The sequence below is a fragment of the Callospermophilus lateralis genome, chromosome 5 (genome assembly GCF_048772815.1).
Source record: "Callospermophilus lateralis isolate mCalLat2 chromosome 5, mCalLat2.hap1, whole genome shotgun sequence".
NCBI classification, from domain to species: Eukaryota; Metazoa; Chordata; class Mammalia; order Rodentia; family Sciuridae; genus Callospermophilus; species Callospermophilus lateralis.
Window position 1 is genome coordinate 8,961,906 of NC_135309.1, and position 18,969 is coordinate 8,980,874.

Below are 18,969 nucleotides of genomic sequence, written 5' to 3' on the forward strand. Positions count from 1 at the left end.
AAACAATGTTGTGATGAAGCCGTCAAATATGTGCAGGGTGTACAATATCAACCCGACATCTGGGGACATTCTCTGCATGAGCTGCAATCAGAGAAGAACTGGAATCAGTGGAACAAAGAAAGAGCAAGCCAGTGTTCCCGGGACCCTGGTGTCACTGCCCTGGTGTGCAGTGACAGGCCTCTGATGGAAGGGATGCTGAGGCCCACTCTGCAGAACTGGCCTTGGCAGCTGTGGCCAGCGTGGCCCACACTGTTCATGGTGCCCCGGGACCACGAGCAGGTCTCTGCTGTCAGAGTCCACCCTTCACCACAGCGCAGGCCCCTTGATGGCGGGCCCTCACCCTCCTCAAGGCCCCCATCACATCCCTGTTCCTCAGACTGTAGATGAGAGGGTTTAGCAGGGGCGTGAGGATGGTGTAGAAGGCGGAGAAGACCTTGTCTTTGAGTGGGGTGTGGTAGGCCTGGGGAAGCATATACGTGTACAAGGCGGCCCCGTAGAACAAGGTCACCACCATCATGTGTGACGAGCAGGTGGCGAAGGCCTTCCTCTTCCCCTCGGCCGACCTCATCTGCTGCACGGTGAGGAGGATCTGGGCGTAGGAGGCGACGACCACTGAGAAGGGGACCAGCAGCATCATGACACAGCAGACGTACATCACCATCTCATAGGCAGCCTTGTCACCGCACGCCAGCCTCAGCATGGTGGGTGCTTCGCAGAAGAAGTGGTTGATCTTGTGGGAGGCACAGAATGGGAGACGCATGGTGATGGGAGTGAGGAGGAAGCTGTCCAGAGCACCGCCGGACCAGGAGCTGCCCAGGATGAGCCAGCAGACGCGGCGGCTCATGAGCACCGGGTAGCGCAGCGGGCTGCAGATGGCCACGTAGCGGTCGTAGGCCATGAGGCCCAGCAGGAAGAACTCGGCCCCCACAAAGCCCATGTAAAGGAAGTACTGGGCAGTGCAGGCTGCGAAGGAGATGGTCCTCTGGCCCCGCAGGTAGTCCACCAGGGTCTTGGGCACAGTGGTAGAGATGTACAGCATATCGATGAGCGACAAGTGGCTGAGCAGGAAGTACATGGGCGTGTGCAATTGGGGGTCCACATGGATCAGGAAGATCATGACCCCGTTGGCCGTCATGGCCACGAAGAAGATGATGGAGATGACGGCAAAGAGGAGGCCTGAGACCCTAGTATTAGGGAAGAGCCCCACCAGCGTGAAGTCGCTGGAGAAGCTCCTGTTTCCATCCATGGGGTTGTTTGACCTGGGCACAGAGAGAGAGAGATAGATTCATGGAGCTGAGGAAGGTCACAGAGGTGAGGGGGGTCGTGTAGACGTGCCTGTGTAACAAGCACCAGCAAGTTAGAATTCTCTGTATAACTGACATTAGGCACTTTTTGGTGAGCTGGATTTTCAGTTATCTTTTGTTGAACAGCAACTAGAACGTTTGTTTCCCAGGGAATGCAGACAGAGGACACCTGGCTACTGCTGCTCAGTGTGAGAGAGTTATGGCAGAATACCAGGGTTCCAGAGAGGGCTCTTCCCTCGGAGAGGGCTCCCATTACTTAAGATGTCCATATAACTGCTGGACAATTGATTCAATCAAACAGTCAAATAATTTAGTCAGGTCTCTGGCCAATTTGGGAATTTTCATCACCATTTTAAAAGTGATCTGCCTCATTTACAAACAACCATTAAGTTGAAGACACAGTTAGAAGCTGTGGTGAGCATCAGAGAAGAGGCTGACCTCGTCCATCGGATCACGGGCCATGGCCATCAGCTCCTTCCCCACTCACATGTCAATTTCACATTCATTCCCACTGCAAACCTGCATCCAAGAGACACTGCTAGTGACAGCCTAGTGAGTGGTGGAGAGGGTTCCACACACCTCGCATCCCTGTTATGGGAGAAACAGAGCAGACAGGAGCCAGGAGACAGGCTTCCCACAGAGCCAGCAAGGACTGTGGGGACAGCTGTCCTCGGACAGTGAGGGATGGCATGGAACAGCCCCAAAGGGCACAGGGCAGGTGAGTGGCAAAGGTGACAGCCCAGGTAATGGAGCCAGGTCAGCAGAACAGGCAGTGCAGGACACAAGAGCACTAAGGGATAGTGAGGTACTGGGGCAGCTCTTCAAGGCAGCTGGGCAGGGAAAGGAGATCAGATTTGTTTGTGAAAATACTGTGAGTAGAATTAAGTGTCACTTCAAAAGTCACGACTACCTGCTTAACCTTTACCATATGTTCATTCTGCTCTTTGAAAAAAAATTGTCCCTTTTGTACATTTGAGCCCCTTTTCTGGTTTGTTTTAAATCAATGTTACATCTTTGTGGTTCTTACAGGTTTGCAAGAGGAAGACACATCTGGATCAGACGGGGCAGTCCAGGCTGTACCTTCTGTCCCGGGACCTTTCGTCCCATCCCCTTTCCCTCTCATAAGACTCCTGGCCTATCAGTCGCAAGACCTAGACATGGTGACTGGTAAATGTGTCTGAAGGGCCTCAAAGACCAGAGGACACAGGACACCTCCTGGAGCCCCAGAAACCGAAGGGACATCCAGGTTGTGGGTGGCACATCCACATCTTGAATATATAATGAAAACAAGAAAATCCCTTAAACGATCCCTCAGACTGGACAAAGATGACTGGGAGGGGTCCCCAGAGGCCACAGGCAACAAAAGGACCTCAGTACCGCAAATGGCAAACAGGCGTGCGGAAGGCGCGCAGTGACCTTTGTGCTCCAGGAAACGCCCATGAAACCACCTGGCAGCAGGGTCTCACCTGTCAGGATGGCACTGACCCCAGACGAGCACTGGTGAGGACGCGGAGAAAGGGCCCTCTGGATGCGGGCATGGAAAAGACATTAGGACAGCTGGGATGGGCTGTGGGGCGGAGGCGCCTCAGAAAAATTGAAACCGGAGCTGCCGTGTGCCCAGCAATGCCAATGCGTGGTACACACCCAAGAAACAATGACCAGTGTGCTGAGGAGAGGCCACACTGTCCCCCACAGGACAGGAAGTCAATCTGGCCTCCAGGAGTGAAGGGACAGGCCGGGAACTGTGGATGTGGACAGAAGGAGTATCATTTATTCATAAAAACCAAGAGGCCCTGCCAAATGTGGCAATCTGGATGAACTAGTGGGAGGTTATGCTAAGCCACCCACGTCAGCAGATGGGTGGTCAGCAGACGCCACGTCACAGCCACATGCCAAGAGTGTGTTCTGGAGAGCTGCCGGAGGTGACCGACTGGCCACCTGTGCAGTGCATGTCACGGCAGAGGGAAGAGAGGATTTTGGTTGCTTTCCACAGAGAGAAAGGAAGTATGCCTGGTGAGATGATGTGGGAATCCCCCTGGTTTTATTGCTACACAGTACACATGTACCAAACCTTCTCACTGTGCCCGGTTCATATCTAAGTGTCTGTGACGTATGGATCAAAAAGGAAGACAGAGCCAGATGTGGTGGCTCACGCCTGTAATCCCAGTGGCTCAGGAGGCTGAGGCAGGAATATCGTGAGTTTAAAGCCAGCCTTAGCAATGGTGAGGCACTAAGCAACCCAGTGGGACCCTGTCTCTAAATAAAATACAAAATAGGACAGGGGATGTGGCTCAGTGTTCGAGTGCCCCTGAGTTCAATCCCCAGTACCGAAAGAATAAAAAGGGAAGATAGTCTGAGAGACACTGGGGTGGGGGAGCAGTCAGATATGTCCCTATGTTTGTGTAGGAGCGCTAGTCTTATTTAAAATTAAGTAAGAGGGAAGAAAGTAATATTATTATTACTAGTGAACACTAAACTTATTTAAAATGCATATGTTAAAATACAAACATGATTGGAAAAACTGCATAGAATTCAAGGTATTCTTAACAGCTGAGTGTGTGTGAGCACACATGTGTGCCCAGCCCAGTTTGCAGAAGCAGCACAGCAACCCCAAGAGCCAAACGTGTGACACAGAGCAGGGTGAGCTAGGGTTCCTGAAAGCCCCTCCCCCACTCCTCCCCCACTTATCACCATCTGGTTGCTAGGTGGGGGTCGCTCCAGAGCCCCTGTCCCCAGCGTCCCCTCTGCACAGACGCAGGGGAAGGGAACACAATCAATTTCTACGTGTTCACCAAGAGTCCACCACTATTCTCTCAGTGAAGTTGTCAGAAATGGTAGGTTTTTACTTACAACTCCAACAAAAAGCCACATGGATGAAAATAATTCTCAAGAGCACTAACACAATCAGTGGCATTAAAAGAAGACCAGGATGCATGTGTGTGTGTGTGCACACGTGAGTTCTAAGATCCTGGAGAGTATGAAAGCAACATGGACTGTCAGAGTTCAGGAGATTTAAGAAGGCGCTCAATGAGATTAGACAGAAAACAGCTGTGGTAATCCCAGCTACAACCTGACACAGGGTGAACAACCCCTTTCCAATCATAGTAGGCTCACTCTTCAAAGAGAGCAAAAGTAAAAAGGTTCAAAATGGAAAGGAAAGAAGATGCAGAACTAAGAACAACGGAAACACGCAGAGTTTCTAATCTAAGGTCATGTTATATACAGAGCAAGGAAGAGTTCTGGAATTTGAGTTTTAAATAAAAATTTTAAAAAGTTTTAAAAATAAAAAATATGCTCAATACATTAAGTTGGTTCCCATCCCATATTTTTTTCACAAAAATATAACTCTTAAAATAGCAGGTTCACACCTAAGTCAGAGAGGTTGAACACTACCTAGGACAAAGGAGATTGAAACTGCAGTAATGCAACTACCTCATGTGGGAAAGTTCTGAGATGTGTGGAGCTGTTGCAGAAATACTAGATGATGCAAGCAAGCTCTAACCCAGTCCTTCAGAAAAGCATCCACACACAGATCCCAAGAACAAGGGAAGGTCTGACTACAGGTATGAGAAGAACAGCAGGGTATTGACAGCATGAAATGCTACTTCAACTTCACATTAATATAGTCAGAAATTCAATTAAAATGACTTAAAGTATATATTATGTATATGTGTGCATGTGTACACAGCATGTGTGTGTTCTAGAGATAATGCTCACACATTCACACATACATATATATGTGTGCCAAGAATATAATAAATAACTCCTCCAGATTTGGAAAAACTGGACTTTTTGTAGTAGAATTGAACACAGTGGTGCTCTGTCACTGAGCTATATCCTCAGCCCTTTTTGTTATTTATTTTTGGTGTCAGGGATTGAACTCAGGGGCACTCAACTACTGAGCACATCCCCAGTCCATTTTTGTATTTAGAGACAGGGTCTCACTGGGTTGCTTAGTGCCTTGCTTTTGCTGAGGCTGGTTTTGAACTTGCAACCCTCCTGCCTCAGCCTCTTGCCTACTTATTTTTGAGACAGGGTTTCACTAGCCCAGGCTAGTCTCAAACTTGTTATTCTCCTGCCTCAGCCTTCTGAGCAGCTGGGATTATAGACCTGCATCCCCCTGCCTGAGATAAAAAATTTGGAACCTTTTCATAGAGATATTCTCCCTTAAAGGTCAGAAAGCATCCACTAAGATCTTCTAAGAGAAAACTTCAAAATTGTTGCAGTATGTAGAAAGGTATGGAAGTAATTCCCATTTATTTTATAATCCGGTAGAGTTTCCAAAAGATAATACCTTCCATAAATATGAACCAATCGCTGAAAAGTCTATGGCTGTTTTTTTGAGTGAACAGCAGAGATTAATTCCAGCAGGGCACAAATCTGCCAGGCTGCTCAGATAATCCCACGGCCTCTTCTCTGTGGAGCCTCTGTGAGCAACATGAAGTCCTGAATGTGTTTGCCTGAGGCTGAGGACCTGGTTGCTCAGGGCTTGGCCACACTTGCCTCCTGCCAGGGAGCCTGGGCACAGTTCTCCCTCCCCATCTGGTGACTGTGGTCTTGCACCTCAGCTCACACTGGTCCTGCAGGAACCCGCTGTGGTGTCAAAAATGCCTCAGGTGCACCATGTCAACAAGCACTCATTTATACCCTCAACCAAGTAGCAACAGAGTATTTCTATATAACAGGAGCAAAAAATGATGAAGTAGCTTATAACTGAGTAAACTAGGGGAAAATTATAAAGTAACAAAATGCAATCTTAATAAAAGTACCCACAGGATTTTTTTCTAGAAAAAGAAAAATGACTCTAAATTTGATCTGAAAGGTCCAGCATGTATTAATTGTGCAAGAGGACTTAAAAAACTGCCTACAACCCTGTAGGTCCTGGGGAGATCCAGAGGACACATAACAGAGAAAGAGTCTGAAAAACCAGCGAGAAAAGAGTATCTAGATGTGAATACTCATTACCCCTACACCAACACACACGTAGGTGCTACACATAGGTTAGAGGAGGAATCAAGCAGAGGGAACACCTACTTCAAAATTCCTAAGGGAAGACACCGATGATGCCACTTAGATGTTAAGAATGAGACTTGTAAACGCATAATCATCAGAACAAGTGTTTCAAACACTTCAGCACAAGAACCAAATGCATTTCAGCAAACCATGCAATATTCAAATCTCTCTAACAAAGATGTGTTATTGTACAAACAGAAAAAAATCTGTTTAAAGAATCACAGTATCATTTAAGATCTTCAATATGAGGAAGTGGTCAATACTTCCAGTGTGAGTGTGAATTCGACTTCTCTGGAAATAGTTATCAAACATATTTGCAAAGTATCGCTGCATTAGCCACTATTGTGAGTTTATCCTCAGGAAACAATTAGTGTGAAGACATGAACATATGAAAAGACATCAGATAGATCATTGCTACTGGTAGCAAAAATAAACCAGAAACAGTAGAATATGGACATTACCAACTTCACTAAATCCAACCTCCCTAGCACCCACCAATGATAAGGATCAAGCTTAATTGATTCCTCACATGAACGTGTGCACAATCTATTTTGGGGTAAGAAACCTCTTTACAAACTCATATATGCATAGAAAAATTATAGTGATCTACACTTTGTCCAACAAGATTTGAATCAAGATAGGAAAGGATGAGCTCAAGGGCAGAAAGTGGCTTTCTTACCCGGAGGATGGAGGACAGAGAGGGAAACTGCAGAGGTGGGCCAGGCACAGTTGACATAAGGGGTCGATCTAGAGAGAGGGATACCTTGAAAGGCAAAACCAGTTACAGACAATGTCACAGCAGTCAAGGTCTCAGAAGCCAAAGCCATGAGGCTTCTGTTTTCTGTCTCCATCCCAGCCTGTTTCTTTCCTTGAAAACTCGCAGGAGATGTGGGTTGACAGGCAGACATCTCAAGCAGGGTGTTAATTGGAGTGTTTGAAGAGGGTCACTGACCTGGAGCATGAGCTTCCCCTTCTGCACATGGGCTCCCAGCTCCAGGGAGCCTGGGGAGGAGGGTTTAAGTAGCCAGAGGAGGGCGTCACAGCCTGGCGGAGATGGCGCCTCCTGGGATCCGCGGAGCGTCCATTAACTGGCTCCAGTTGGTTCTGAAGACCTGACTCAAACACGTTTAAATGGCAAACAAGGAAGGCACTCTGCACTCTGAAAGGAGCGACCGCCCCTCTTCTTTGCAGTTCATTTTTCTTTTAATTAGCAGCCTGAGAACAGCTGTTTAGTGTGGTTCACCTTATGCCTCTTTTTCCCTGGAGGCTAAATTACTGATATGGAAACCGCCCAGGGAAGGGAGAACAAGTGTTTCCTGTGGCTGTTTCATAGTTTGTGCCAGCAGCGACCAGGAACCCCAATCCCTGCGTCTTTCTTTTCCACCAAGCAGCTTATCATTCATCATCTAAATAATGAAATGAACGCTTTTGCAATCACCAATCTAGTATAGGCTCCTCTAAGTCATTTATTTTTCCATATAAAGCTTAGGACTGTTTTTTTTTCCTACTTCTGTAAAGAACATTGTTGGTATTTGAATGGACACTGCATTGCATTTGTGGATTGTTTTTGGTAATATATCTCTTTTGATGATATTAATTGTAACCAGCCACCAACATAAGTCTTATCCTCTTAAGGTTTTATAATTTCCATTGTGGTGGTCTTTCACCCCCTTAGATACATTCCCAAGTATTTTATTATTTTCAAAGCTATTATGAATGGTGTTGCTTTCTTGATCAGTCAGTGGAATCATTGAAGAAAGTTATTGATTTTTGTATGTTGCTTATATACTGCTATTTTGCTAAACTTGTTTATCAGAACTATAACTTCTGGAGGAGTTTTTTGGTTCCTTTAGATATAGAATCATGTCATCAGCAAACAGATAATTTGACTTCTTTTCCTGACTTGTACTCCTTTAATTTTTCCTCTTGCCCAGTTGCTCTGCCTAGAGTTTCAAGGACTATATTGAATAGCAGTGGTGAGAGTGGATATCCTGGTCCTGGTCCTGATTTTAGAGGAAATACTTTTTGTTTTCTCCACTTGGTATGATATTGGCTTTGGGTTTATTATGTTATAGGTTTTATAATGTTGTAGTAAATCCCTTACATCCCTAGTTTCTTCAGTGTTTTTAACATGAATGGATGCTGAATTTTGTCAGGGTCTTTTTCTGGATCTACTCAAGTGATCACTGTTATGGGGCAGACCACTCAGAAAATGTATCAAGTCCATTTTGTTTGAATTGGAGAATCTTTATTTAACCAGCCGATGACTGCTCCCTGCAGGACCCATAACTGTCTCTGCAAGGAACATCCCCAAGCCTGAGCATTTCAAGTTATTTAAAGGCAAAAACTGCAAAAAATGCATTCAGGTTGGGATAGCAGCAAGCAACCAAGCAGGGGTACAGAAGTTGAATTGAGCCGTTAGCGAAACAATGCAGTGGCTACATTGGTATTTCTCTCGGGATTTCCATAATCATAAGCAGAAGGGAAGTGGCTCAAAATGACCCCAGTTGGGTACAAGTTAAAGAATGCTTACTAATGTCTAGACAATCGATACAATGTCCAAGAAAAATGAGAAAGAGAGAACAATTTTATAATTGACTAAGAATGACCATCTTGTATTGCCAAACATGCTTATGCTAAGCAACTGTGATGGGTTCAGAGGCAGGGTGTTCCCATGGGAGAAGCATTTCTTATATGACATGGAGTCTCAGAGTAAAGTAGAGTCTGGTCATTGTCCATATAGCCTGGGATATAATAATCACATCATTTTTGACCTTGATTCTGTTTATGTGATGGACCACATTCATTGATTTATGAATATTGAATCAGCCTTGCATCACTGGGATGAATCCAACTTGACCTTGGTGTACAATCTTTTAAATTTGACTTGGAAAGTGGTTTGCTAATGTTTTAACATTTTTTCATCTATATTTTTTAGTGATATTGATCTGTGGTTTTCTTTCCTTGATGAGTCTTTTTTTCTAGTTTTGGTATATGAGTGATACTGGCTTCATAGACTAAATTTGCGAGTGTTCCCCCTTCTCTACTTCTTGGACTAATTTAAGGAGGATTGATGTTAATTCTACTTGGTAGGACACACCAGGGGTCCGTCTACTCTTGAGTTCTTCTTTCTTGAGATTTTATTATTGCTTCAATCTCATTGTTTGATATTAGCTTGTTTAGGTTTTCTATATCCTCTTGGTTCACGTTGTGTAGGGTCATATGTGTCTAAAAATTTTGTCAATATCAAGTAATTTTTTCCATTTTATGGGAATATAAGTTTTCCAAATAGTCCCTAATGATCCTTTGGATTTCACAAACGTCTGTGATATTATCTCCTTTCTCATTTCTAATTTTGTTGATTTGGCTCTTCTATCCTTTTTCTTTTTTGTTAGCTTGACAAAGGTTTCATCAATCTTGTTTGTTTTCAAAATACTAAGTCTTGGTCGCATTAATCTTTGTATTGTCTTTTTATTCTGTTCGTTATTGATTTCAGCTGTAATCTTATTATTTCCTATTTTCTACTGTTTTTGCAATTTGTTCCAGTCTTTCAAAGAGCTTGAGATGTTGCATTGGGTGGTTTATTTGTGATCTTTTATTTTATTTTACTATGAGCACTTAATGATATAAACTGAATTTTTGGTACTGCCTTGAGAATATCCCACAAGTTTGGGTATATTTATGTTATATTACTGTTATCATTTGATTCTAGGAATAGTTTTCTTGTTTTTAATTTCTAATTTTATATACATATATATATTAAATTATATATATAATTATATATATACATATATTAATTCTATATAATTATATATTTATATATCAAATTATATATAATTACACATATACATATATTAAATTATCTATAATCATATATATTTATGTACATATATAATTATATATACATATATATTAAACTCAGCTATCTATAGATGTCTGTTAACATGTACTTGATTTGTAGTATCATTCAGATCAGAAGTGATTTTATCGATTTTATTCTGGATGACCTGTTTCTTTTTTTTTATTTTTTTTTTATTGTTGGTTGTTCAAAACATTACATAGTTCTTGATATATCATATTTCACACTTTGATTCAAGTGGGTTATGAACTCCCATTTTTACCCCGTATACAAATTGCAGAATCACATCAGTTACACTTCCATTGATTTATATATTGCCATACTAGGGTCTGTTGTATTCTGCTGCCTTTCCTATCCTTTACTATCCCCCTCCCCTTCCCTCCCCTCCCCTCTTCTCTCTCTACCCCCTCTACTGCAGTTCATATCTCCCCCTTGTATTATTTTTCCCTTTCCCCTCGCTACCTCTTGTATGTAATTTTGTATAACCCTGAGGGTCTCCTTCCATTTCCATGCAATTTCCCTTCTCCCTCCCTTTCCCTCCCACCTCTCGTCCCTGTTTAATGTTAATCTTCTTCTCATGCTCTTCGTCCCTACTCAGTTCTTAGTTACTCTCCTTATATCAAAGAAGACATTTGGCATTTGTTTTTTAGGGATTGGCTGGCTTCACTTAGCATAATCTGCTCTAATGCCATCCATTTCCCTCCAAATTCTATGATTTTGTCATTTCTTAATGCAGAGTAATACTCCATTGTGTATAAATGCCACATTTTTTTAATCCATTCGTCTATTGAAGGGCATCTAGGTTGGTTCCACAGTCTTGCTATTGTGAATTGTGCTGCTATGAACATCGATGTAGCAGTGTCCCTGTAGCATGCTCTATTTAGGTCTTTAGGGAATAGACCGAGAAGGGGAATAGCTGGGTCAAATGGTGGTTCCATTCCCAGCTTTCCAAGAAATCTCCATACTGCTTTCCAGATTGGCTGCACCAATTTGCAGTCCCACCAACAATGAACAAGTGTACCCTTTTCCCCACATCCTCGCCAGCACTTGTTGTTGTTTGACTTCATAATGGCTGCCAATCTTACTGGAGTGAGATGGTATCTTAGGGTGGTTTTGATTTGCATTTCTCTGACTGCTAGGGATGGTGAGCATTTTTTCATGTACTTGTTGATTGATTGTATGTCCTCCTCCGAGAAGTGTGGATGACCTGTTTCTTATTGTAATGGGTATGTTGATATCACCAGGTATTATTTCACTGGTTTCTGTTTGGTACCTAAAGTCAAGAGTGATTTTTTTTTGTTATGTAATTAAATGCAGTGACATTGCAGGCATAGATATTTTCTATTATCAGATCTTGTTGGATTGATCTCTCTCTTTTTAAAAAAATATTTATTTATTTAATTTTGGTGGTGCCTGGGATTGAACCCAGGACCTTGCACATGTGAGGCAAGCACTTTACCAACTGAGCTATATCCCAGGTGCTGGATTGATCTCTTTAATGGTAGTTGCCATCTTTGTCTCTTCTGATTGATTTTTTTCTTGAAATCTGCTTTGTCAAATATGAGAATAGCTACTCCTGTTTTATGAACTTCATTTGCAAGTCATAACATTTCCATCTGTTTATTTTCAGTCTGTGGATATCTTTTTAAATGTTCTAATTAGTGCATTTTAGTTATACTTAATATTGGGGTTCATTTTGCCATAATCATAGATGCATAGAATATAATTTGCTCTACTTAGGTTCCTAGTACTTCCTATTTCTCTCCCCTTACCCCCTTCCATTGCCCCTTCCTCCACTGGTCCTTCTTTTTATATGCAGTTTTTCCCTAATTGGTGATACACATAGATATGTATGTGTATCTATATGTGAGTTCACTGTGACACATTCATGTGCATGTGTATCACTGATAGCTCCATTTGGTGAATCTCATTCCACTACTCTTCCCTTCTCCCACTTCTCTTCATTCTCCTTCAATCCAATTCCTATCTCCACTGTCCTCCCTTCTGTTTTTCATGGGATTCTTCTGCCCTCTTTTCCTTATTTTGGTCTAGCTTCTGTATGTGAGAGAAAACATTTGACCTGTGACTTTCTGGGTCTGGCCTATTTCCTTTAGCATGATACTCTCCAGTAATATCCTTCTACTAGCAAATGCTGCAATTTAATGCTTCTTTATGCTTGAATAAAACTTCATTGTATATATACACCACATTTTGTATCCATTCATCTGTTGATAAGCACCTGGGTTGGTTCCATAACTTGGCTATTGTGAATTGCACTTCTATAACCCATAATATGTCTGTAACAATATGGTATGCTGATTTTAGATCTTTAGCATGAACATCAAGACATGCTGGGTCATATGATGATTCTATATCTAGTCTTTTCTTTAATTTATTTTTTAGTTCTCACAACATCTTTGTATGTGGTGCTGAGGATCGAACCCGGGCCGCACGTACACCAGGCGAGCGCGCTACGTCTTGAGCTACATCCCCAGCCCCTATATCTAGTCTTTTCAGAACTCTCCAAACTACTCTCAAAAGTTTTGTAGTAATTTACAACCCCAACAATAATACATGGGTATGCCAATTTCCCACATCATTTATTAATTGTATCCTTTGTTTGTTTGTTTCTGGGATTAAACTCAGGGGCACTCACCACTGAGCAACATGTCAAGCCCTATTTTGTATTTTATTTAGAAACATGGTCTCACTCACTTGCTTAACACCTGGCTTTTTGCTGAGGTTGTCTTTGAACTTGTGATCCTTCTGTCTCAGCCTCCTAGGCTGCTGGGATTACAGGTGTGTGCCACTGTGCCTGGCTTAATTATATTCTTTAAAAAAATTTTTTATTTGTTTTAATTGATAATACATGCAAGAGAATGCATTTATGCACTTTGATATATCATACATAAATGGGATATAATTTCTCATTTTTCTGAGTGTACATGTTGCAGAATCACATTGGTCCTGCAGTCACATATATACATACAGTAATAATATCTGTTTCATTCTACTATCTTTCTTATTCACAGAGCCCCTCCCCTGTCCTCCCTTCACTTCCTTCTATTTAATCTAACATAATGCTATTCTTCCCTAGTGATCCTCACCTTATTGTGAATTAGCATCCGCATATTAGAGAAAACATTTGGCCTTCTGTTTTGTGGGATTGGCTTATTTTGCTTAGCATGATATACTCCAACTCCAACCATTTGCTGGCAAATGCCATAATTTTACTATTCTTTAAAGCTAATTAATATTCCATTGTGTATATATATACTACATTTTCTTCATCCATTCATCTATTGAAGTACACCTAGGTTGGTTCCATAGTTTAGCTATTGTGAATTGAGCTGCTATAAAAATTGATGTAGCTGCACCATTGTAGTATGCTGATTTTAAGTCCTTGTGTATAAACCAAGAGTGGGATAGCTGGGTCAAATGCTGGTTCCATTCCATTAGTTGTCTGAGGAGTTGTCTGAGGAATCTCCACCCTGGTTTCCAGAGTGGTTGCACCAATTTGCAGTCCCACCAGCAATGTATGAGGGCACCTTTTTCACCACATCCTCATCAACATTTATTGTTGCCTATATTCTTGATGATTGCCATTCTGACAGGAGTGAGATGAAATCTCAGAGTAGTTTTGATTTGCATTTTTCTAATTGCTAGAGATTACTAGCAATTTATGAATACTTTTTCATATATTTGTTGGTCAATTGTATTTCTCCTGTGAAGTGTCGTTCAGTTTCTTAGCCTATTTATTGATCGGATTATTTGTTTTTTTTGGTGTTAAGTTTTTTGGGTTATATATATATATATATATATATATATATATATATATACATACATACATATATCTCCTAGAGATTAATGCTTTATTGGAGGTGAATGTGGTAAAGATTTTCTCACAATCGGTAGGCTCTTTCCTCACTTTATTGTTTCCTTTGCTGAGAAGAAGCTTTTTAATCTGAATACACCTCATTTAATGACTCTTGATTTTACTTCTTTCACTTTCGGAGTCTTGTTAAGGAAGTCAGATCCTAGGTCAACATGGTGAAGATTTGGGCCTATTTTTTCTTCTACTAGGCGCAGGGTCTCTGTTCTAGTGCTTAAGTCTTTAATCCACTTTGAGTTGAGTTTTGTGCAGCGTGAGAGATAGAGGATTAATTTCATTTTGCTACATATGGACTTCCAGTTTTGCCAGCATCATTTGTTGAACTGACTATCTTTTCTCCAGTGAATGTTGTTGGCACCTTTGTCTAGTATGACATAGCATATTTATGTGGGTTTGTCTCTGAGTCTTCTATTCTGTACCATTAGTCTACAAATCTATTTTGGTGCCAAAACAATGCCATTTTTATTACTATAGCTCTGTAGTATAGTTTAAGGACTGGTATTGTGATGCCTTCTTCTTCACTTTTCTTGCTAAGGATTGCTTTAGCTATTCTGGGTCTCTTATTTTTCCAAATAAATTTCATGATTGCTTTTCCTATTTGTATGAAGAATATCATTGGGATTTTAATAGGAATTGTATTAAATCCGTATAATGCTTTTGGTAGTATGCCTATTTTGACATTATTAATTCTGCCTATCCAGGAGCATGGGAGATCTTTTCATTTTCTGAGCTTTTTTTTTCAATTTTTTTCTATAGTGATCTGCAGTTTTCATTGTAAAGGACTTTCACCTCTTTTGTTAGATTGATTCACATGTATTTTACTTTATTTTTTTGACGTTATTGTGACTGGAGTAGTTTTCTTAAATTCTCTTTCAGCGGATTCATTGCTGATGTATAGGAATGCATTTGATTTATGGGTGTTGATTTTATATCCTGCTACTTTGCTGAATTCATTTATTAGTTCTAGAAGTTTTCTGGTGGAATTTTTTGGATCTTCTAAATATAGGATCATGTCATCAGCAGACAATGATAGTTTGAGTTCTTCTTTACCTATTTGTATCCTTTTTTTTGTCTAATTGCTCTGGCTAGAGTTTCAAGGATGATATTGAATAGAAGAAAGAGGACATTCTTGTCTTATTCTAGTTTTTAGTGGGAATGCTTTCAATTTTCTTCCATTTAGAATGATGCTGGTCTTGGGCTTAGCATATATAGCTTTCTCAACGTTGGGGTAAGTCTTGTTATCCCTAGTTTTTCTAGTGTTTTGAACATGAAGTTGTGCTGTGCTTTGTCAAATGCTTTTTCTACATCTATTGAGATGATCATGATTCTTGTTTTTAAGTCTATTAATATGATGTATTACATTTATTAATTTCCATATGTTGAACCAACCCTGCATCCCTGAGATGAATCCCCCTTGATCATGGTGCACTATCTTTTTAATACATTTTTGTATGCAATTTACCAGAATTTGAGAATTTTTGCATCTATATTCATCAGGGATATTGATCTGAAATTCTTTTTCCTGGATGTGTTTTTGTCTGGTTTGGTATTAAGGTGATATTAGCCTCATAGAATGAGTTTGGAAGGGTTCCTTCCTTTTCTATTTCATAGAATACTTTGAGAAGTATTGGTGTTAATTCATCTTTGAAAGTCTTGTAGAACTTGGCTGAGAATCTACCTGATCCAGGACTTTTCTTGTTTTTAGATGGAGTTGTAGAATATCATGGTAAGTGAAGTAAGCCAATCCCCCAAAACCAAAGGCTGAATGTTCTAAGTGGATGCTGATCCATAATTGATCACATGCGACCAGGAGCCAGCTTGCTGAGGGGTTCAGAAAACAGAGCATGTCTCTGGGGACACTGTCACAGGGTCTGGGTGGGAGATGGCCATAGACTACAGCCTCGGGTGGAGGGAATGCCTGTCCCAAACATGCTGCCAGTGTGAGCACCGGGGGGCACAGCTGGGTGGGAGCACTATCAGCACTAATTTTTCTGAAGTATAAGAACTCTGTTTTTAGTAGCAATTATATAGTTAAAGGTTAACAATTTTATAGAGCAAATGTTTTAACTATATTATTTCTACTTTATACTCACCACTTACCATATTTACAAAAGGCTGATGTCTACCTAAAAAGTGATCTTTTTTTCACTCTTCCCCCACATCTTGGCTAAGGTTTTTCCCTGTCCTTCATTTCTGAACTCCTGGGAAGGTGCAGGAGTTTTAGACCAGGTACTTATGTCTTTTAGATAGAATGCCTGATTTTAAGTGAGTGCAAAGGATAAGATGGAATAATTTTCAGCTCAGATGTATTCCAGTGCCCTAGCAGTGCTTATTGACACCCTAGGAAAGATGAGGTTCTCGCAAATGCCCTCAAAATCTTAAGCCCATGAGAGGTGAGCAGCGAGGTGGCCATCATGCTCCATGTGGGACAGTCACCCCTGCTGGCCCTGAAGGTGGGACTACAATCCTGTGGTAATTGGTAAACACACAAGTTTAACAGAAGATTGGTCACTAAATTAAAAAAACTGAAAATGTTTTAAGAACAATTTATATTGCGGGAAATATGGTTCCAAGGTATTCTCTGCAAAGAGAGATAAAGGGAAGTAAGAACTGAGCATGCTACGTAAATTATGTGAATACTATCTTCATGGTAAGATATAATTACTACATGCATTTTGTTAACAATATTTCTCTAAAAATAACCAAATCTTTAGAATAATATTTTTTGTGTTGAATCACTACTGAATTTTAGGGGAAATGGCAACATCATGTTGATGGGGCATAATACTAGTTATGCAAATTCAGACAAATGGGTTGACAAATTTCCAAAGTAGCAAATTGAAATCCTTTGTCAAAATAAATTAAAGGCCACATGGAGAAGCCTAAATGTGCAATTTATGAGTTAAATTTCTGATCCTTTGAATCAAGTTATGGAATGGAGGGATATCTTTAGTACCAGGAATATTTTCATTAATTCCCACCGCGGGAAGATTCGTTGAACATGTTCGTGCTGCAAATGAGAAAATAATCTAGGTGGAACGTGCCCACAAGTAAAGACAAGACCCAAGTAAATGGACAAATATTAAAAAGGAAAAAAAAAACAACAAAATGAAACAAAACAAACTAAAGTAAAACAGGGGTGACAAAAAGACAAAAATGACACAGGGGTGGGGATGGGTCCAGATAAGGAAAAACTCCACACGGAGTTGGCTAATTAGAATACTTTACACGGTTTTTTTTTTTTTTTTAAAGATGATCAGAAAGTATATGAAAAACATGTAAATTATTTACAATCATTTGGATGTGTCATGAGCATGAAAAGAACCTGTCCCCGTGAGGTCACATGCTGGGGAGGTCCTCCTAGCCAGTTGGGACCAATTGGGATCTGATCCAAAAGGGGCTCCTCATGCACAAGTGGCTTCAGAGGGACCCCCACAGTACCACTCAGCCAGCTCTCAGAGGGTGCCAGGAGCCAGCCTACTGAGGGGTTCAGGAAACAGAACATCGACTCACTGTCACTGGGGACACTGTCACAGGGTATATGTGGGGATGGTCACAGACCACAGCATCAGGTGGAGGGAATGCCTGTCCCAAATGTGCTGCCAGTCTGAGCACTGGGGGGCACAGCTGGGTGGGATGCCTCTGGGTGGCTCTATGGCGGGCTGTCCTACCCTCTGTGGTGAAAGCAAGACCTTCCCAGTGTGTTTTCTCCTCAAGTCCTGGTGGAGGCAGGGTCCCCTGTCCCACAGTCCCTCCAGCACAGAGTGTGGGGTTCCATTGCTTGCACTGAGCTCAGAGCTGCTCTGGTGGACAGCACAGCCTCTCCAGAGCCACCTTCCCTCCACAGGTCAGGGGCCATAGTGGGGTTTGGCAACTGCTGGATGTGGCTTCTCCACCTGAGCACTGTGAGTCTGGAAGGTCGTCACAGGATTGATTCAGGGGCAGGGGACCCACTGTGACATGGCCCTGCACTCACACTTCCTGACCAGTGGCCTCTGTGTACCCCCCTGACTGGGGGACATGGTGATGTCCCACGTTTCAGTTAAGTTCTGCTGTCCAACAGTGCCTGTGAGTTCTGGCAGTGTCCTTGCCCCTCATGCACTCACCCTGGTACAAGTCTGGGTGCCTGTGTAGGAGTCTGTGGAAAAGGTGGACAGCACAGGTTTGTCCTGTGAGGCTGTTCTGAAATGACAGGCAGCCTCTTCCTCCTTAAGTGCTCTGTGCCAGGAGCTCCTGACTGTCATAGAAACTCACTAGATGTTGTTCTAGATCCGTAAGAATGTGGTTGGCTTGAATTCAGTTTTCTTCTTGGTCCACCGTGCTCATGGGCACATGCCGCGGCCTTTGAGAGTCGGAAGCTGTGTTTGCAGCTCAGCCTCTGTTCTCCACAGGGCCAACAGGCCTCCACCACAGGCAATTAAACGCAGCCCCAGGGCCCATGTCCCCCTGTTATTCAGCTGTCCTGTGGCAGTTGGGGTTCCCCAGTTAGGGACACTGGTCTCCACTGTAATTTTTAGCCAGAGGGACAGTCAAGGGCTCTCTGAGCGTTCGAGGCTTCCTCTCACAGGTCTACTTCTTACCATCTGGTGAGGATACTCCCTTTGGGCTTCCCAGGGTGGGAGGGGTCTGCAGCAGCAGGTCCCCTCTACTTTTCCACAGCACCTCAGAGGTCACCTAGCATTCCCTCCTCTTTCTACTGTCACCAAGGCAGGTTTCCATTTGCATGTGATCTAGTGGGAAGCAACCTTCTGTTCATAGTTCAGTAAATCAAGCAAAAATGGCTTTAGTGCCTTTGTAACATCACCTCTAGAGTCTATGCTGAGGGGTCTGTGGGAACAACTGTGAGCTGACCCTCACTGGTCATCGCCGTCACCAAAAGCATCCTCAGTTATTTGACCAGA

The 18,969-nt window shown here is 42.2% G+C and overlaps 1 protein-coding gene across 1 annotated transcript; it reads right to left on the bottom strand.

Annotated features, from left to right (window-relative positions):
* Positions 1–289: 289 nt before the first annotated feature.
* On the bottom strand, positions 290–1,246 carry Or2t6 (olfactory receptor family 2 subfamily T member 6). Its single transcript, XM_076857536.1, has one exon. The coding sequence runs from the start codon at positions 1,244–1,246 to the stop codon at positions 290–292; it is 957 nt and encodes a 318-aa protein (XP_076713651.1).
* Positions 1,247–18,969: the final 17,723 nt, after the last annotated feature.

What these genes read in the sequence shown, in the direction of transcription:
- Or2t6 (XM_076857536.1), bottom strand. Translation starts at nt 1,246, where the DNA reads ATGGATGGAAACAGGAGCTTCTCCAGCGACTTCACGCTGGTGGGGCTC.